The following is a 21,527-nucleotide window of genomic DNA, read 5'->3' as shown; positions in this document are numbered from 1 at the left end:
TGGGAAAGCATCTTGTGCCACTGCAGCCCACAGCTCTGTTTGCCAATCAGAGCTATCAGGGACCTCTCCTGAGGTGGATAGGCCATACAGAGACCACCCTCAGAGTATACCCAGCCATTGGGCAAGGGTGCTAGGTATGTCTCAGACTTAAAATAGCATGATGCTCCTCCCACCAGGCTGCTCTGCTCCTCTTTCCAGCCATCTCCTCCCTACTAGATAGGGCCAGCTGTCCACCCCAAAGGTAGCTCTGAAAATCATAAAGCAATGCCTATAGGTCCTACAAGGTCACCTGGGACCCTGTCTTGCCCCTTATTTAGCCTGCCTGGCAGGAAGAGAAGGAGGAGGTGACTGGAACCAGGTCCCTTGGGCCCATAGCCAGGGATAAGAGAATAAGCCACAGGAGGGCCTAATGGGAAAGGCCTAGAGGGGACGAAGGCTGAGGTCTGGGTAACTGTGTTGGGCTACAGGAAGCTGGAGAGACAGAGCTGCTTCTATAACAGTGTTTGAGCCATCGCCTCTGTGAAGCCCAGCAGGAGGGCAGAGATGGAAGAGTATGAGGTCAGAAAGGCCAGGCCGGGCCTGAGGTCACAGAAGCTGGGAAGGAGATGGAGATGCCTGAGGCAGTGGGTATTAACTAGGGACAGGAGAGACCTCCAAACAAGTCCAAGCAGCAACAGCTGAGATGCAGGTGGTTCCAATAGGAGGGGCAGTGATGCTGTTAGTCTCCTGGATATCTTCAAAAGGCTCTCCAGTTAGAGGCCAGCTCAGAGAAACAGCCCAGACTCAGTTAGTCTAGGTCGAGGAGAGGGAAGACTTGTCAGGAGAGGGAGTTGCTCACATGGAACAGGAGCCCCTCAGGAGCACAATAGACAAAAGAGTGAGGAATAGAGACAGACCCAGGTCTGAATCAAGAGAGCCAGGAGCTGAGCCTGTGCCATTCATACCACATAGAGTGGGGTGGCCCCCAGTGTGCCTGTCCTGTCTGGAAGCTAGAGAAATCTGAGCTACAGAGGGTGTTACTCAGGGAGCCAGACCCATTCTCCACACCTATAAGTACTGTTGGACAGGGGTAGATGCTACTGACTCCCCTAGGCCTTACTTTAGATCTTCCATTTCCACTGCCTGTTGGGTCCTGAGGAGGGAAAGGTGATGTGTGGGCATGCGCCAGGCTGGGGCTCAGTGAACAAAATCCATCAGAGATAACAGTGGGGTGGAACAGGTTGAGATAACAGTCCCAACCATGCAGATCTAGACACTACCTCCTTTGCCAGCCTAAGTCCCTGGAAGCTGAAACTTCCAAAGACAGATGAGAACCATCAGCAACTGCATCCCGGTTAACCAGAGTACCAGAGGCCCGGTGGTCCCGTTTGCAGGAAGGAGGGAGCTGCCACACCTCAAAACACACACACACACACACACACACACACCACACACACCACACACACCACACACATACACACCACACCACACACACACACACACAACACATCACACACCCACACACCACACACCCATACACACACCACACACACCACACACACACACACATACACCACACACACACACACACATACCACACACACACACACACCACACACACACACACCGCACACCACACACATACACACCACACCACACACACACACACACACACACACAACACATCACACACCCACACACCACACACCCATACACACACCACACACACCACACACACACACACATACACCACACACACACACACACATACCACACACACACACACACCACACACACACACACCGCACACCACACACATACACACCACACCACACACACACACACACACACACACAACACATCACACACCCACACACCACACACCCATACACACACCACACACACACACTCACACACCACACACACACACACACACACACACCACACACACAACACATCACACACCCACACACCACACACCCATACACACACCACACACACACACTCACACACCACACACACACACACACACACACACACCACACACACACACACACACACACATACCACACACACTCACACACCACACATACACACTCACACACCACACACACACACACACCACACACACACACACACACACACACACACATACCACATACACTCACACCACACACACACACACACACACACACACACACACACACACCACACACACACACACACACACACCACACACACTCACACCATGCAGGCCCTGGGGTTGCTGTAGTTTTGGGTTTCCACAAGAAAGATCCACAATAAAAGCTACAGCTCGGGCTTCAGCCAAGAGTTCTCATCAAAGGCACGAGCGGGGGGATGGGTATTCGGGAGCTGTGACCTCTGGGCCTGGCCCTGCCCTGATTAGGGTGTCTCTAGAAACTGTGCGGGGGTGGGGGGTGGATGCTGAGTTGTAGCTTCCTACCTTCCAGGTGCCTGGACTGGAGATGTCACAGACTCCGACACTGAGGATAACCTGCAATCCTGTAAGGCCTAGAGGGACAGCAGTGCCCAGGCCAGAGCTGGGTGGGCGTGTGGGATTGGGGCTATCTAGGGCCACAGCTTCTAGACCAGGCTGCCCCAGTCATGCCCTACCTGGACATAGGAAATGGGACTGAGTGTGTATCTTTTTTTTTTTTTCAGCCCCAGAAAAGGGTTGGTGCTCCACATGGGGAGCTGGCCACTTTTCCACCTTTGACGGCCATGAGTATAATTTCCAAGGGATGTGCAATTATATCTTTACGGCCACCTGTGGGGATGACGTGCCCGCCACCTTTAGCATCCAGCTGCGGAGAGATATGGAGGGGAATATCTCCCGGATCATCATGGAACTGGGGGCTTCTGTGGTTACTGTGAACAAGGAAACCATCTCTGTCAGGGACATTGGGTAAGCTGGGTGTGGCAACCAGGGTGGGGGACAGAAGGGACAGCTACTAACTTGTCTTACCCATAGGGTTGTTAGCCTGCCCTACACCAGCAATGGCCTCCAGATCACACCATACGGCCAGAGCGTGCAGCTGGTGGCCAAGCAGCTGGAGCTAGAGTTGGTCATCACGTGGGGTCCAGACGCCCATCTTACGGTGAGATCCATGAGCTGACAAACAGCACTCGGGAAGGGGCCTCCTCAGAGTGAGTCCCAGGAGCTCTGACTAGCAGGACAGCACTGACTGCTGGCCAGCAACCCAAGAGGACCTCAGCTTAGATAGCAGCTCAGTTTCCCCATTTGAAAAGGAAGAGAATCCAGCCAGGAAAAAAAAAACACCCACCCCACCCCCAGGAAGGGCAGGGTGGTGATGAGGTGGGAACGCCTGGAACATTGAAGCAAGAGTCTAAGGGGTCTCCAGCCTGGGCGGGGAGCTCCTTATGCATTCCCACGGAGACCAACAGTACCACCCCACAGGTCCAGGTAGAGACGAAGTACATGGGCAAGCTATGTGGACTGTGTGGGAACTTCGATGGAAAGATAGACAATGAATTTCTGAGTGAGGACGGTAAGCTGAGAGGGTGGATGGTCAAGCCCCAGGTCCCTTTCTAGTCAGTTCCACATGCTGATCTCTGTCCTATGCCCCCAGGCAAACTTTTGGAAGCCCATAAGTATGCTACACTCCAGAAGCTAGATGATCCCAACGAGATCTGTGCCCATGAAGCCATCCCCAGCACCATCATCCTGAAGACCAGATATGTATGTGAGGTGGCCCATAACCCAGGGCCAGAATGTGGCAGACACACAGGGGCTGCATAAGGGTCTCTGGAGACAATGCCACCCCCACATCTGGCCTCCCAAGCCCTGGGTATGATACAAGACGTGACCTCGCCCATATGACCTTGAGTGGTTCTCTATTCAGGCCCAGATCTGCAACCAGCTACTGACCCTGGTGTCCCCTGGGTGTGACGTACCAAAGGAGACACTGATGTTGAGCTGCCAGGCAGACATGGCCGCCTGTGCCCGACCAGGCCAGCCAAACTGCAGCTGTGCCACACTATCTGAGTACTCCCGGCGATGCAGCATGACTGGCCAGCCTGTCCGAAACTGGAGGACTCCCGCACTCTGCCGTGAGTTCCAGGCAGGGTGAAAGAGAAAGCAGTTTTGAGAAGGGGAGAAGCTAAGCACACACACAAAAAAAGTAGGAACTCAGGAAAGCAGGCAGGATCGGCTTACCAGATCCCTTGCCTGCTGCCTGCAGCCATGAGCCAGTGCCCAGCCAACCAAGTGTACCAGGAGTGCGGTGAGGTCTGCATCAAGACTTGCTCCAACCCACAGCACAGCTGCTCCAGCCCCTGCACCTTCGGCTGCTTCTGCCCCCACGGTGAGGATATATACCATCACCCACTTTTCCCAAAACTCATACCCTGTTCCAGCTTAGCCTAGACACCCTATATCTGAGTCCCAGGTCCAGGTGTTACCTATCCATCCCAAAACTTCCAGTAAACCCAGGACTCCATGCAGAGTGAGCAGTGGGGAATAGAGGTGGGCTTTGAGTTGTTCAAGGCACCTTCCCCAAGGCTGGCAGGGATGAAGGAGGGGCAGAGCCTGGGACAGATGAACAGCCCTCGGCCAGCTGAGGAGTGCCCCACAGTGACAGGCTGCTTAAGGAACAGCCATCCCACCTGAGCCCATGCCTTTAGGTACACTGCTTGATGATATATCCGGAAACCAGTCCTGTGTGCCAGTCAACCAGTGCCCCTGCATGCTCAATGGTATGGTTTATGGCCCCGGGGAGATCACAAAGACAGCCTGTCAAACCTGGTGAGTATAGAAAACAAGTTCTGCTGGCGTGCAACCCAGGGAGGGATGCTGTTTACCTTGGCCTTCACAATACCCTACCCCAATGTCCACCTGCAGCCAGTGTACCATGGGCCGCTGGACATGCACAAAGCAGCCGTGTCCTGGCCACTGCTCCCTAGAAGGTGGCTCCTTTGTCACCACATTCGACGCCAGACCCTACCGCTTCCACGGCACCTGCACCTATACTCTTCTCCAGGTAGGGGGAACCCTAGGGCTGGGGGAAAGGGAGCAATCCAGCCATGCCTGACCTATTCACCTTCCCAGAGCCCACAGCTCCCCAATGAAGGCACCCTCATGGCTGTGTATGACAAGTCGGGTTACTCGCACTCAGAGACCTCCCTAGTGGCCATCATGTATCTGTCCAAGAAGGTAAGGCTACCTGCCCTGAGTCAAGCAAGCGCTATGCCCCACTGCCTGCAGGCCAGCATCTGACTCCTGCTTCTCTTATCTCCTATTGCCACTCTGTCCCTCCAGGACAAAATTGTCATCTCAGAAGATGAAGTGATCACCAACAACGGGGACACCAAATTGCTGCCATACAAGACACGTAAGTCCTTCTGGGGCCAGCACTGGGAACCCTGTGTTACCACATCTTTGGGGCATGGCAGCAGGGACAGCCTTCTTAGCCCTGAAATCTTGCAGACAACATCACCATCTTCAGGCAGACATCCACCCACCTCCAGATGGCTACCACCTTCGGGCTGGAACTTGTGTTCCAGATGCAGCCTGTCTTCCAGGTGTACATTACAGTCGGGCCCCAGTTCAAAGGCCAGACCAGAGGTGAGTACTGTCCTGCTGGTCACTCCCAGAGTCAGCCTGGCTGTCTCCTCTCTGCTGCAGCTAGATGCAGAGGGGACCCACGAGTGCCTTATACTGACTCTCCACATCCAGGAAAACTGTAGTTCCAACCATATAAGGCCGGTGATAATTAATCAAAGGGGCACAGCTGGAGAGGGGAGAGCTTTTGGGTATATGGAGAACTGGAGGGGAGGGCCAGGATTCAGTTGCTCACAAATCGCACCCACACAGGGCTCTGCGGCAATTTCAACGGAGACACAACAGACGATTTCACAACCAGCATGGGTATTGATGAAGGCACTGCCTCACTCTTTGTGGACTCTTGGCGTGCTGGGAACTGTCCAGCTGCCCTAGAGCGTGAGATGGACCCCTGCTCCATGAGCCAGCTCAACAGTGAGTTCCCTGAGTCCCCTACACTTTCAGACACCTAAACTCATTGGGATGGGAACAGGACACCCACAGCTACACCTGTTCTCTCCAGAGGTGTGTGCAGAGACCCACTGTTCCATGCTCCTGAAGAAGGGCAGTGTGTTTGAGAAGTGCCACAGTGTGGTGAACCCCCAGCCCTTCTACAAGGTGGGTCCAGTGGGCATCTGAAGAGGAGATGAGGGGAGATGGTGGCAGCAGATGCAGCCCTAGACACCTGAGTGCCCCCCCCCCCACTTCCCACAGAGATGCGTGTACCAGGCCTGCAACTACGAGGAGACCTTCCCTCACATCTGTTCTGCACTGGGGGCCTATGCCCATGCCTGCTCTGCCCGTGGCATCCTGCTCTGGGGCTGGAGGAACAGTGTGGACAACTGCAGTGAGTGCTGACTGTGGTGGGAGGGGTGAAGGGTCAGAAGAGGCAGGGTTGAGGGCTTAGGAGTGATGTGAGCCTAGACCACAACAAGGCTCCCATGGTCAGCTTGAGGGGTCTTAGGGGGCCTTAACCTCTGCTTAGCCATTCCTCTGCCTGCTAGTCACCACATCCCCAAGCCCCAGACCCTCCCCCCCCCCCACAGCTTCCTGTCCCGAGGATCTGACCCCTACATTCCCACAGCTGTGCCTTGCACCGGCAACCGCACGTTCAGCTATGATAGCCAGGCCTGTGATCGTACCTGCCTGTCTCTGTCGGACCGTGAGACGGAGTGTCACGTGAGTCCTGTGCCAGTGGATGGCTGCAACTGTCCTGAGGGCACCTACTTGAACCACAAGGCAGAATGTGTGCACAAGGCCCAGTGCCCCTGTCTGCTGGACGACTACAAGTTTGTCCAAGCTGATCAGTCAACCATGATCAACGGGGTCATATGGTATGGAGGGAAGGGCTGGGCAAGGCCTGGTGAGGGAAGGGCCTGCACACCTGTACGCTCATGTGTCCCTGTCCCTTTCTTATAGTCACTGCATCAATGGGCGCCTGAGCTGTCCACGGCAAGCGGAGATGTTCTTTGGTAAGTGCATAGCAGGGAATGGCCATAAGGCCCTGTAGAGAAGGCCCTGCAACCCCCCCTGTGGCCCCCAGTCCACCTGACCTGTCTTCTTCCTCCCTGTAGCATCCTGCCCAGAGCCCAAGACCTTCCAGTCCTGCAGCCAGTCGTCAGAGGACAAGTTCGGAGCTGCATGTGCCCCCACGTGCCAGATGCTGGCCACGGGCATTGACTGTGTAAGAAGCAGGATGGGAGAGGGTTTCTACAAGTCTCCAGGAGCCAGGGCAGGGCAGGACCATGCTGCAACTAGTGTCCCTCTAGTTATATCTCTGTCTCAATAGCTAGTACTGGGGGTTGAGTCAGGAGCTGATTGGTAGCTAGGCAGTTGGAGGACAGGGTTTTTGTCTGTGGGATTCTTTGAGGACATGGACTGGCTCCCAAGCTGGGAACTACAGCCACATGTCCCTGTGCATGTGGCCTCCCCACCCCCAACACACTGGAAACATTACGGGAAGGGTGGCTTCTCTAGGAGTAAAACTCAGCTACCCACAGAGACCTTAGAGAAGACTGAACAAAAGAAAAGGCACGGGTAGTCTCAAGGGGGCTGGAGCTGTGATAGTGGAGTGCTGAGGAGCTACAAACACTGCCTCCCCACCAGGTACCCACCAAGTGTGAGTCCGGCTGCGTCTGTCCTAAGGGGCTCTATGAGAACAGCGACGGGCAGTGTGTGCCTGCAGAGGAATGCCCATGTGACTATGCAGGGGTGTCCTACCCTGGTGGTTTTGAGCTCCACACAGACTGTAAGACATGGTAGGTCATGAACACCAAGACCCCTAGGGCTATCTGGGCAGGCAAAGATGCCCAAAAGGAAGTTGTCCCAGAGTAGGACTCCCAGAAGTGGGGAATCCTAGGATCACAGCCCAGTCCGTCTCCCTCTAACGGCTCCTTACTTCCATCTCCCCAGCACCTGCTCACAGGGAAGGTGGACCTGCCAGCTTAGCACACAATGTCCATCCACCTGTGTCCTCTATGGCGAAGGCCACATCATAACTTTTGATGGACAACGCTTTGTGTTTGACGGCGACTGCGAATACATGCTGGCCACGGTAACCACTGAGCCCAGAGCCAAAGGCTGAACAAAACCTGAGGGGGGGGCCACGAGGGCTTCTCCTCAACTCCCTTTCCCTGCAGGATGACTGTGGGGCCAACAGCTCACAGCCTACCTTCAAGGTCCTGACAGAGAATGTCATCTGTGGGAAGTCCGGAGTCACCTGCTCCAGAGCCATCAAGATTTCCCTGGGTGTGAGTGGCTGTGACCCCAAGGGTGGGAGAGGGCTGGCTGTATTTTGATCATCGGCTCCCAGGTCTCTCCGGCTTCCACCTGAACACCCTCCCACCATCCCTCCTCATTTGTACGACAGGAAGAGGTGGCCGAGGATTGGTGGTCAGCTAGGTGGTTACACACTCAGGACTAGTGGTCACATTGTCTCCAACAGTTTCCCAGGGCTGTATAGCATTTCCTGGGCAGAAAGAAAGCTGCTCTCCAGGAAGCCGAATCTGTTTCCACATGTCTAGAACCTTCTATCCAGCGCTGGCTCCCACATGTCTTTCATTGTTGTTTTGAGACAGGGTCTCATGTAGCAGGGCTGGTCTCAAGTTTATCATGCATTTTAGGCTGGCTTTGAACTAATCCTCACAGAGATAGAAATCTATTATGTTGGATTACACCTCTCCCTTCCAAATACTCAAGTTATCGATTGATCTGGGTACTGGGGTGGGCAGGAAAAGAAAGCAGGATGACACCCCTCCCCCCTCCAGGGGCTCTTCATCACGATGGCAGACAGTAACTACACAGTCAGCGGGGAAGAGCCCCTGGTGCACCTGAAAGTGAAGCCTAGCCCCCTGAATCTTGTCCTGGACATAGACATCCCTGGAAGGCTCAACCTGACACTCGTATGGAACAAGCACATGAGTGTCTCAATCAAGATCCGCCGCGCTACCCAGGTAACGCACGCTTGCCAGCAAACCAAGATCCCAGGCAGGTCCCAGCTGGTTTCTGGGTGAGGGGTCCACCATAAAGCCTGCATGACTCCCCAGCAACTATGCTCTAGCAGGATGCCCTCTGTGGCTTGTGTGGCAACGCCAATGGGAACATGAAAGATGACTTCGAAACACGTAGCAAGTATGTGGCGTCCAATGAACTGGAGTTTGTGAACTCGTGGAAGGAAAGCCCGCTGTGTGGGGATGCAAGTTATGCGGTGGATCCCTGCAGCTTGAATACCTTCCGGCGCTCCTGGGCCGAGCGTAAATGCAACATTATCAACAGCCAGACCTTTGCTGCCTGCCACAGCAAGGTGGGTCCTGTCCTCCAAGACAGGGACATCAGACACAGTCCTCCTACTATGAGGCTCCAGGATGGCAGGAGGTTATCAGGTGTGAGGAGAACGCAGCACCTGAGGCCAGGGTCACCCACAAGCCAGAGCTGATAAGCAGTGTCCAGACCTTTGCCCACCAGAGGACCATAGCAGATAAGACATTGAGTAAAAGTGTCACCCCAGGCAGACAGCTGGCTACTCTGGGATACACAGCCCAGAAATGAGATATTCAGTTGTAAGTGAACCAGCCATGGGCAGGGGTGAGCTTTTTGAACTCAGAGCATTTCGTATAGCCCCTGATCTTTGGTGCTCAGAAAGACTGACAGGAGACTACTCCATGTGGGGCAAAGTACCTATAGCCAGGGGCCATCTGGGATGTCTGAGGGGCGGGAGAAGGGAGAAGAGACCTTGAAAGGCATGCAAGCAAGAGATACCCAGCCTGGGTTTGCCCCAGCAGGGTTGAGTGAGCACCAACGACATTGGAAAGTGGCAGCCAATGAGAACTGTAGCTTACACTAGATGTCTCTCAGAGTACCAGGATACGTATCTGCACCCAAAGCCTATGCCCCAAGGCAACAAAGTCTAAACTTTACCTTGCCACCACCGCAGCAGCCAAATGCCAACATGGCACCCTCCACTCCACAGGTATACCACCTGCCCTACTATGAGGCCTGCGTGCGTGACGCCTGTGGGTGTGACACGGGCGGGGACTGCGAGTGTCTGTGTGATGCAGTGGCTGCCTATGCCAAAGCCTGTCTGGACAAGGGCGTGTGTGTGGACTGGAGAACCCCAGACTTCTGCCGTGAGTGTCTCACCCCATGCCCAAAACTGTTCCACCTAGGGAATTACCCCAGAAGCCTCTCCAGGCAGGAACCAGGCTGTACCCCTGCAGGGCAACCTTGGGTAACCAGCTATTCCCCAGCCTCTCCCCTCCCAGACCCAAGAGGAGGCCTCCAGAGACCCCAAGCCCTTCATACTGGCACGGAGGCCTTAATGCCTACTGATGTGCATCCTTCCTCTCAGCCATCTACTGTGACTTCTACAACACCCACACATTGGTGGGTGAGAATGAATACCAGTATGCTCAGGAGTCCAACTGCACGTGGCACTACCAGCCCTGTCTCTGCCCTGGCAGCCTGGGAAGCTTCCCGGACACCAACACAGAAGGTATGAGGCACTGGCACACACATGCTATGCCATGCATGCGGCTTTTACTCATTCAGTCATTCACCAGTCCATCCATCCATTCATGCAGACAACGATCCATAATGCGTTCATTCATTCATTCATTGCGTTCATTCATTCATTCATTGGTACACAGATCCACTCTTCTGCGTTCATTCACCCACATTCCTCAGCACACTTCGGCCCCTATGCACACTCATCCACGCACACACTCATACACTCAGCGAATGCACTGAGTTCCAGGCCCCATTTTCAACTGGGGACCTGGCCTCACACAAACTAGCCCTGTTCTCTGGCCTGGGAAAGATCCTTAAAAACCAAAATAAGGAATTAAGAGAACTGTCAGATGACCTGCCTACCACATTGGAAGTTAAAACGGGAACCCCACAGCTAGATGGAAGGCTCTGGAAAGTCTCTGGCAGAGGGGAAGACAGGAGGGGGCAGGAGCTGGGATAGAGACAGGGCTCTCCATCTTATAAAGAGCAATAAGGCCAGTCACAGTGGTGCATGACTTTAGCCCCAGCACTCAGGAGGCAGAGGCAGGTGAATCTTTATCATTTCAAGACCAGTCTGGGCTACATAATTAGTTTCAGGTCAGCTAGAGCTACATTAGTGAGATGTCCCAAATAAATAAATAAATAAATAAATAGATAAATAAATGCAATTAAGACATAGGAACCAGGAGCCAGGAAAGCAAAGATAGAAAGGGCAGAGTTCTAGAGCCCAGTAGGTGACTTCAGAAGCTGGTGTGAAGTGAGAGGAGGGAGGAGGGAGGTGGCAGTATGAGGGTCGAATAGGGAGCACAGCACAGCAGTGCCCCCTGCAGGCAGGTGGGGCAGGTGGGTGTGAAAGGAGTGCTGAGCCTGCCCCTTTTCCACCCCAGGCTGTTACAACTGCTCCCAGAATGAGTACTTCGACCACAGTGAAGGGACCTGTGTACCCTGTGGTAAGTCCAGCAGATGCTCTCACCACCAGCTAGCACGGCCCTTGGATAGCATGTGTCTGGAGCCTGTCCAGCCCTAGTAACTCCTTCCTAGATCCTCTCTCTCAGGGCACTGACATACTGGCTCAAACAGTGTCCTAGGATACCACAGAAACAAAAATGCAGTGTTGGACCCCTTGGCCTCTGCTCTATTCCCCAGCCCAGCCACTACTTAGCCACAACCTTACGGCAGAATGCCCCACACCAGGAACATAGCACAGTACATATGAAGGACTATAAGCTTAAATAGAAGAGCCAGGGTACTTGGATAAACAATGGGAATTTTCTTAGGAACCCAGCCCTACACATTGGCATGATACCAGCCTGGCCATGGCACCTTGACTGGCCCCCTACTCTCCCTGCTAGGCTGACAAAGAAGAGAGGGAAAGAGGCAGGAGAGGGGTGGGCCAGGCGGGGGAGAAGATTCATAGGTGGCTATCCCTGACAATACCTGCCCTTCTCTTACAGCACCACCCACTACCACACTACCGCCAACCACCACAGGTGATTGCTCACCCACTTGGTACCACAGGATGAAGGCTTCTTGCCCAGGGCTCACCCTAGCTCCAGTGGACAGCCCTCCCCACCCCACCAGTCCAGCTTCTACATCTACCAGGCCCTGGGAGGGTGGGTAATGTACCATGAAGTCCTAGGCCACAAGGTCAAGAACATACAAAGCTTAGCTACTGGTCAGCCATTGATTCTGGCCACTTGACTCACTTGACTGAGCAGGAAGCAGGGCCTCACCAGGTAAGACTACCAGGAATCCATGCTGCCTTCATAGGTTCCTGAGCCACCCTCTACCTTTTGCCTAGCCCCTCAGCAGGCAGATCTGTCTCTCCCTGAGGGGCTCTAGAGCCAGATTCTGCCCATCCATGAGCTCACATTTGCTCTACACAGGTTCACAGCCTACCACGGAAACCACCATCAGCACTGAGTTTCACAGTTCCACCTCTGCAAACACACCTGTGGCCCCCTCCTACCTGCCAGGTCTTCCGACCCCACCACCTTCAGCCCCATCCTCCACTGAGGAACTAACAGTCTGGACCACCCCCAAGGAATCCACAGTCTCCTCGGGAGGTAAAAATGGAGTGGGGAGCATAGTAGAACTCTAGGCTATGGAGGGTTACTACTTATGGCCTTCCCACTGAGATAGGCCTGAGGCAGTGTCTCAGCCCAGAAGTCACTGTACATGAAAGGCAGGATGAAGATTTTTCTGAAAACCTAGTTAACAACTCAAGCTGGTCACTCAAGGTGGCCATTCCAGGCTGTCTAACACTTCCAATAGAATATACATGGGAACTGCTGGGCCTCTACCCTGCAGTCCACCCTGCTCACACACCAAGCAATCCCAGATGCTGCTAGGAATGCTGAGGAGAGACCAACATCCTTCCAAAGAGCTGACGTGTGAGTAGAGAATTGAGAACCCGTGTCACAGCCCTGAGGTGAGCCCACCCTAGCCAGCCAGACTCCTGCAGGCTGGGGAAGGGACAAGACAGGTGTTCATCAAAATATGAAGAGCTAATAAGTGTCCTGAGGGCAGGAGCAAAGAGCAGGGGACTTGAACATGCAACTGGGAGAAGCAGGTGGGAAAAGATGCTGCCACTACTTCCCTCTGCAGAATACCCTCAAACCACCATGGCTGCCACACCTCCGACATCACCTTGGCCTCCTACATCCATACCGAAGTCAACACCCACAGAGCTCCCAGTGACACAGGCCACATCCAAGCCCACAGCATCTTCCCTCAGCTCATCCACGAAGACCACAGCTGAGTTAACAGAGAGTACCACAGTGACCTTGCTAACCTTAATGCCTGGGATGTCTACCAGCCAAGGTGAGTTAAGGCCAGTGGGAAGCCAGGGCACTCAAGCCACGATTGACTCCCACCCTCTGTATAGCACATCCAAATTAGGAGGAGGGCTGTATATTTAAGGAATGAGGGAAAAGGGGGACCAATGGGGCAGACAGAGAGCAGGAAGAGGGGGAAACATCCTGGCTCCCAGCCACATCTCAGGACATAGGACAGGCAGGTACAAGAGAAAAGATCTACGTCAAGGTAAGTGCACAGGAAGGAAGGGTAGAACTGCAGGAATATTTGCCAAAGAGAACTAAGTGCCTCAGCAAGTGGGCAACTCTCAGGCAATCAATCTACCATGGTTAGCAAGCAGAGAGAAAATGCAAGTCCAGGAACATAGCACAGCACATATAACGGACTGTGAGTTTAAACTAAACATTATTCACTGCCATGATCCAACGTGACATCAGCCCAACAGGAAAGTCACCATCCAGCCATGACAAGCCATGCAACTGAGACCACAGAGCTACCTCTCTCAGGAAAGACTACCCTGACCACGCCTCAATCAGGGCCAAGCAGTAGTTTCTCACCACCTAATACAAGTACTTGGACCCAAAACACAGCATCTCAAACCAATCCTCCACTCGTGACGGGGAGCACCCACTCTCTACCCACCATTTCTTTCCCCAATACAAAACACTCTACAAATGTTCCTTCAGAAACATCTACCCAGACAACAACCACTTTTCCAAGCACTCACAGCTCACTAGCATCTGTAAACCCAACCTTTTCTATATCAGAAGGGACACCGACATCTAAGATTCCCGTGACCCAGACGACTACACACAGGGTTCCATCACCTTCTATAACAAACCAATCTACTACCATGTTTCAAACCACTACTGTCCAGGAAGCAGAAATAACACAGACATTAGCGCCGAGTACTTATACAACCAACGACATAACTAAAACCCAAAACTTGTTCTCCACAGGTAAAACCTCAGCATCCTACACGACGCAGCATCAGTCCACATCGTTCCACCTCACTACAATATCCAAATGGCCCACCAACGGAGTGAGTGATACCCCTGGGGTCCACACATCCTCAGGCACACCTAGCAGTTCCCATGCAACACACATCACATACACTCCACCCACACAAGTGGTCTCCAGCATCACACACAGCACAGGTCCCCCTTTGGGAACATCTGTGCAAACAACCATCAACTTCCCTACACTATCAGCTCCTCAGACATCTTTAGTCACACCACACCCAGGACTGTCAAGCTCCTCCACGGCATTAACTTCAGAAATACTGAAGACGCCAACAAGCTCACAAATGGTCTCATCAGCTTCTCCACAAACAATATTTAGCAGCATTCATCCTAAAACTACATTGGAGGCCACAACGCCACAACACACAGCACCTCTTATCACTTCTATAACTAGCTCCATCACTCAAGCTCAAAGCTCTTTCTCCACAGACAAAACATATACTTCCCAACATTCTCAGCCTTCCACCATGACTGCTCATCAGTCTAGATCACTTCCAACTGTAACCACTTCAACCAAGTCCACCATGGGTCTAACTGGTACTCCACCGGTCCACACCACCTCAGGCACAACTAGCAGTCCTCAGACTCCACGCACCACACACCCTTTCTCCACTGTTGCTGTCTCCAACACAAAACATACCACAGGTGTCTCCTTGGAAACATCTGTGCAGACCACCATTGCCTCCCCTACACCATCAGCTCCTCAGACCTCGTTGGCCACACACCTTCCCTTTTCTTCAACCTCCTCTGTGACACCAACTTCTGAGGTAATTATCACCCCAACACCCCAACACACACTTTCATCAGCCTCTACCTCCACAACCACGGGAAACATTCTTCCAACCACCATAGGACAAACTGGGTCTCCTCATACATCCGTACCTGTCATTTATACAACCAGTGCCATCACTCAAACCAAAACCTCATTCTCCACAGACAGGACATCCACCCCCACCTCAGCCCCACACCTCTCAGAAACTTCTGCAGTGACTGCCCATCAATCTACACCAACTGCAGTTAGTGCCAACTCAATTAAGCCAACCATGAGTTCAACTGGCACACCTGTGGTCCACACCACCTCAGGAACAACTAGCAGTCCTCAGACTCCACGCACCACACACCCTTCAACCACTGTGGCTGTGTCTGGGACAGTACACACCACAGGTCTCCCCTCAGGAACATCCGTGCACACCACCACCAACTTCCCAACCCATTCAGGTCCTCAGAGCTCACTGTCCACCCATCTCCCATTATTTTCAACCTTATCTGTGACACCAACCACTGAGGGACTTAACACCCCAACCAGCCCACACTCCCTATCAGTGGCCTCTACCTCCATGCCACTGATGACTGTCCTTCCAACCACCCTGGAAGGCACAAGACCACCTCATACATCAGTACCTGTCACGTATACAACCACTGCTGCCACACAAACCAAAAGCTCGTTCTCCACAGACAGGACCTCTGCACCCCATCTCTCGCAACCTTCCACAGTGACTCCCACACAATCAACACCAATTCCAGCTACTACCAACTCACTTATGACCACTGGGGGTCTAACTGGTACTCCTCCGGTCCACACCACCTCAGGCACAACTAGCAGTCCTCAGACTCCACGCACCACACACCCTTTCTCCACTGTTGCTGTCTCCAACACAACACATACCACAGGTGTCTCCTTGGAAACATCTGTGCAGACCACCATTGCCTCCCCTACACCATCAGCTCCTCAGACCTCGTTGGCCACACACCTTCCCTTTTCTTCAACCTCCTCTGTGACACCAACTTCTGAGGTAATTATCACCCCAACACCCCAACACACACTTTCATCAGCCTCTACCTCCACAACCACGGGAAACATTCTTCCAACCACCATAGGAAAAACTGGGTCTCCTCATACATCCGTACCTGTCATTTATACAACCAGTGCCATCACTCAAACCAAAACCTCATTCTCCACAGACAGGACATCCACCTCCACCTCAGCCCCACACCTCTCAGAAACTTCTGCAGTCACTGCCCATCAATCTACACCAACTGCAGTTAGTGCCAACTCAATTAAGCCAACCATGAGTTCAACTGGCACACCTGTGGTCCACACCACCTCAGGAACAACTAGCAGTCCTCAGACTCCACGCACCACACACCCTTCAACCACTGTGGCTGTGTCTGGGACAGTACACACCACAGGTCTCCCCTCAGGAACATCCGTGCACACCACCACCAACTTCCCAACCCATTCAGGTCCTCAGAGCTCACTGTCCACCCATCTCCCATTATTTTCAACCTTATCTGTGACACCAACTACTGAGGGACTTAACACCCCCACCAGCCCACATTCCCTATCAGCGGCCTCTACCTCCATGCCACTGATGACTGTCCTTCCAACCACCCTGGAAGGCACAAGACCACCTCATACATCAGTACCTGTCACATATACAACCACTGCTGCCACACAAACCAAAAGCTCGTTCTCCACAGACAGGACCTCTACACCCCATCTCTCGCAATCTTCCACTGTGACTCCCACACAACCAACACCAATTCCAGCTACTACCAACTCACCTATGACCACTGTGGGTCTAACTGGTACCCCAGTGGTCCACACCCCCTCAGGCACATCTAGCATCGCCCATACTCCACACACCACACACTCTCTACCCACAGCGGCTTCCTCCAGCACCACACTTAGCACAGCTCCTCAATTCAGAACATCTGAGCAGTCCACCACCACCTTCCCAACACCATCAGCTCCTCAGACCTCTTTAGTCACATCACTGCCACCATTCTCAACTTCCTCTGTGTCACCAACTGACGAGATACACATCACCTCAACTAACCCACACACAGTCTCCTCAGTTTCCATGTCTAGGCCAGTGAGCACTATACTTCAAACCACAATAGAAGTGACAACACCTCCAAATACATCCACACCTGTCACTCACTCAACCAGTGCCACAACTGAAGCTCAAGGCTCTTTCTCCACAGAGAGAACCTCTACTTCCTACCTTTCTCACCCTTCCTCCACGACAGTCCATCAATCCACAGCAGGTCCTGTAATCACTTCAATCAAGTCCACCATGGGTGTAACTGGTACTCCACCGGTCCACACCACCTCAGGCACAACTAGCAGTCCTCAGACTCCACACAGCACACACCCTATATCCACTGCTGCCATCTCTAGGACAACAGGCATCTCAGGCACCCCGTTTCGAACACCGATGAAGACCACGATTACCTTCCCAACACCATCCAGCCTTCAGACTTCTATGGCCACATTATTTCCACCATTTTCAACTTCTGTTATGTCAAGTACTGAGATATTTAACACCCCAACCAATCCACATTCAGTCTCATCAGCTTCCACATCTAGACCACTGAGCACTAGTCTTCCAACTACAATCAAAGGCACTGGGACTCCACAAACACCAGTATCCGACATTAACACAACCAGTGCCACTACCCAAGCTCACAGCTCTTTTCCCACAACCAGAACATCTACTTCCCACCTTTCCTTGCCTTCCTCCATGACATCCACTCTCACACCTGCTTCAAGATCTGCTTCAACTCTGCAGTACACACCCACTCCCAGCTCAGTGTCCCATTCCCCACTGCTTACTACACCCACAGCATCACCTCCTTCATCTGCCCCTACCTTTGTGTCTCCAACTGCTGCCTCAACTGTTATTTCCTCTGCTCTCCCTACCATCCACATGACTCCCACCCCATCGAGTAGGCCAACCTCCAGCACTGGCCTTCTCTCCACTTCCAAGACTACATCTCACGTGCCCACATTTTCTTCATTCTCCTCGAAGTCTACCACCGCCCATCTTACCTCCCTCACTACCCAAGCTGCTACATCAGGGCTACTGTCTTCAACCATGGGCATGACAAACCTGCCAAGTTCAGGCTCCCCAGACATCAACCATACCACTAGGCCTCCAGGTAGTAGCCCACTGCCCACATCTGCCTTCCTGAGCCGCAGCACTTCTCCCACTGGAAGCTCCTCACCTTCTACCCCAGTATCATCCTCCAATCCAGACTCCTCGGTCTCCTCGCCACCCTCGCATCCTGGTAAGTAATGTGACAGGCTGGGTCCTTGGTCCCTAGCCTCCTTATGTCCCATTTGTTTACTCCCCAGGATTTTACACAGCAGCTCTGCTGTGTAGTTCTTCCCTCCCATGGTCCCACAGTGCCTGTGCAGGCCCTAGAGCTTCTTTTTGGTGTTTTTGGGCCTAAGTGCAAGCTTCTTTCTCTTCACCTCTCAGGAGTACTACTCTGTTCACCTAGTCTAGCTGAATTAGAGACTTAAAAGTCCGTTTGACTTTCCTGGCCCTCTACTGCTTCCTGTAAGGGATTCACTTGTGCCCCATATGCCTGCTGTGGTCTTGACTTACCTTGGCCCTAACATCTCTAAGCAGCCCTCCACACCTGTTGAAAAGCTTGCATCTGAGGTCTAGCTGGGTCTTTGAGTGTAGGCACTCAAACTACCTCAGTACTAAAGGAAATGATCGCCTACTCCAGGCATACAGTTCATCTCAGATGATGTGTGCAAGAGGCAGGGTGGGGGTGGGGGTGGGGGTGAATGGGTGAGGTGGAGGCCAGGCCAGGCATGGAAGTTAGTATGGACACTTGTTGCCCATGGTTTCCATAAGCTCTCCTACCCAACTCTAACCAGGGCTCCCTACAGGACAGTTATCCCCTGCACAGTGACATGAATTCAACATGTACTCTGAGGACACCCTCAAAGCACATAACTTGGGACCAGGCTCCCCACACAAGCTCTAGGCCTCCCTCATACAGGAAGTCTTCACAAAGCCAGCAATCAGTTCTGTTTTTGGTTACGTCTTGTTACTTTAAGTTCAGGCTGTTTACTGAGAAAATAGTCTCAAGAAGTAAGGAGAGAAAGTAGTGTTACAGGATAGGAAGAAATCACCAAACCTTCCACCAAAAACCCCTTAGAGAAGCAGGCCAGGAATAAACTTGGACACAGGAGAGAAGATACATGGGCACATCTGTCACCCACATATCCTTTTTTTTTTTTTGTTTTATTTTGATTTTGTAATTGTTTCTCAAGACAGGGTTTCTGTCCTGGAACTTGCTTTGTAGACTAGGCTGCCCTTGAACTCACAAGCAACTCACCTACCTCTGCCTCCCAGGGGATAAAAGCTGTATGCACCATGCCTGGCTCACAAACCATTTTTAACTTAATGTATGTGTTGTGCATACAACTTGCATGTGAGTTCTAGAGATGAAAAGGTCATTAGGTTTGGTGGCAAGCCCCTTTACCTGTTGACCCATCTTACTCAACCCAAGTTCCACGTGGACGGTATCAACCCAGGCTCTTCCTGACTCCTGGTCTTCCTGCATGTCTCCTGAGGGCGGGCTGATTATAGGTGTGTACCATCTCACCCTGACCACACTGCAGAGCCTAAGGTCAACAGTACAGCCTGCTTGCTGAAGCATCACTACCATTTGCTGTCCAGTGTCGTGGCCTCTGAAACCTTTCTAGAGGCCCAGAGGAAGTGGCCTTCTCTGCTGTGCCTCTTACCCCAGGTGGCACAATTCTGCTTCTCCGATACTCTATGTTCTCTTGTGAGGGATATGGACAGTCTCCTGTGATACCCTCCTTGGCTCTTAGTATGTCCTCCATCCAACAGGCCTAAGACACCTTTACTGGGGACTATAGGGGGCTGACTCAGTGACAGAGCCTTTAAGAAGGCTTTGAATACTGGATGGATAAGGAGCTACATAGGACAAGTCAGATGGGGACTAGGAAGTGACTGAGACCTGTTCTTGGGCCTCCATCCTCAGGGACCTGCAGCTTACAGGAGGAAGAGCACCAGATTACTTACCAGGGCTGTGTGGCCAATGTGACTCTAACTCGTTGCCAGGGTTTCTGCGCCTCCTCTGTCAGGTGAGTTGCTGGCAAACACCCTCCTTTCTGCTGCGGCCAGAAGCCTCATAGGAGCTGGGCTCTCAATGTTTCCCATGCCTGCTCTGACTGACAGGTCTAGGCAGGTCACTCTGGCCACACTTGCCTTGCCCATGAGCAGGTGCTGGTTCAGGGGGCCGGGCCTTGGGGGTAGGGGGTGGATTCCTGACCTTGCTGGTCTCTGCTTCTTGGCAGTTTCAATAAGGACACCCTGCAGTTGGAGTCCAGCTGTGGCTGCTGTCAGCCCCTGAGTACCTACAAGAAGCAACTCTCACTGCCCTGCCCAGATCCCGATGCGCCAGGGCAGCAGCTCACACTCACCCTCCAAGTGTTCAGCAGCTGTGTATGCAGCCCCCTGCAGTGCAAGAACTGAACAGCAGCAACTGGTTTCTGGGTACCAGAAAATGCCATTCACGATACGGCCCTAACACCTGTAACTCGCAATCCCTTTACTGGCCATGGGCATGGCCTCAAAAAGACATCACCCGTGTTTCACCCTGAGCCAGCTGCAGAGAAAGAGCTGTCAGTGCAGGGCACCCCACCACTATCTCCTGCACAACCTGAGCAAGCACAACAGGTCTTTGGTGGAAATAAACTGACATCCCTTCCATCTGGATGCACCGGGGATCTTCTGTCTACCTGCACAGCACCTCCCAGCCTTGGGCTACATCACCCAGGAGAGCAGAACACAGAAGCAGATGCTAAGACTGGGCAGGGCACATGGGGAGGTGTGGAGAATAGCAGGAGGAAGATGCAGGGGCATGAGCCCTGGGGGGCGTGCGGGGGGGGGGGGGGGGGGGCGACGGACGGACAGGGACACAAGCAGCAAGGTAAGCACTGCAGAGACACAAGGAAAGGTCTCCTCAGACACAGGAGGGAAAAAAAGGCATTGGTATTCACTGGACAGGAGGCTGTCACCCAACAATGAGCAGATTGCAAATAAAACTGGTTCTTTTCAAGGCAGAACTTGGTGTGTTCATACTGCTGCAGTCTTCCAGAATCTGGAGCATGATATCACAAACACTTGCACAGGCTAGGCTATCAGGACCTGAGAGTGGGGAGGCCCATGTCCTTGGTGGGGCTAGGACAGAAAGACCAGCAGCCCTTGAGCTGCTCCCACCCAGGATTTTGCAGTCTGTGGTGAACCCCACCATCTTCCATACTCTCCAGGCAAGGGCCGTCTCTGAAG

The 21,527-nt window shown here is 53.0% G+C and overlaps 1 protein-coding gene across 2 annotated transcripts in view; it reads left to right on the top strand.

Annotated features, from left to right (window-relative positions):
- Muc6 (mucin 6, gastric) overlaps nt 1–21,301 on the top strand; it is a gene marked incomplete in the record, with an annotated part of 21,935 nt that extends 634 nt beyond the window's left edge. The window contains 34 exon segments of one of the 2 annotated variants that reach the window (NM_001368953.2): nt 2,451–2,504; nt 2,662–2,905; nt 2,972–3,098; nt 3,419–3,509; nt 3,591–3,700; nt 3,864–4,071; nt 4,203–4,325; nt 4,645–4,765; nt 4,862–5,000; nt 5,069–5,173; nt 5,279–5,351; nt 5,447–5,584; nt 5,834–5,995; nt 6,084–6,178; nt 6,275–6,407; nt 6,645–6,894; nt 6,980–7,032; nt 7,135–7,244; nt 7,667–7,818; nt 7,973–8,114; nt 8,200–8,310; nt 8,827–9,012; nt 9,123–9,362; nt 10,029–10,185; nt 10,407–10,550; nt 11,452–11,514; nt 12,019–12,054; nt 12,451–12,630; nt 13,172–13,387; nt 14,341–15,869; nt 15,870–16,253; nt 16,257–18,477; nt 20,218–20,320; nt 20,534–21,301. In NM_001368953.2, the coding sequence (NP_001355882.2) occupies nt 2,451–2,504; nt 2,662–2,905; nt 2,972–3,098; nt 3,419–3,509; nt 3,591–3,700; nt 3,864–4,071; nt 4,203–4,325; nt 4,645–4,765; nt 4,862–5,000; nt 5,069–5,173; nt 5,279–5,351; nt 5,447–5,584; nt 5,834–5,995; nt 6,084–6,178; nt 6,275–6,407; nt 6,645–6,894; nt 6,980–7,032; nt 7,135–7,244; nt 7,667–7,818; nt 7,973–8,114; nt 8,200–8,310; nt 8,827–9,012; nt 9,123–9,362; nt 10,029–10,185; nt 10,407–10,550; nt 11,452–11,514; nt 12,019–12,054; nt 12,451–12,630; nt 13,172–13,387; nt 14,341–15,869; nt 15,870–16,253; nt 16,257–18,477; nt 20,218–20,320; nt 20,534–20,711 (8,378 nt within the window). 2 annotated transcript variants of the gene reach the window in all.
- Nucleotides 21,302–21,527: the final 226 nt, after the last annotated feature.

This window comes from Mus musculus, chromosome 7 (genome assembly GCF_000001635.26).
Source record: "Mus musculus strain C57BL/6J chromosome 7, GRCm38.p6 C57BL/6J".
NCBI classification, from domain to species: domain Eukaryota; kingdom Metazoa; phylum Chordata; class Mammalia; order Rodentia; family Muridae; genus Mus; species Mus musculus.
Note: the sequence above shows the minus strand (reverse complement) of the source record. Positions and strands in the feature narration are given on the sequence as shown.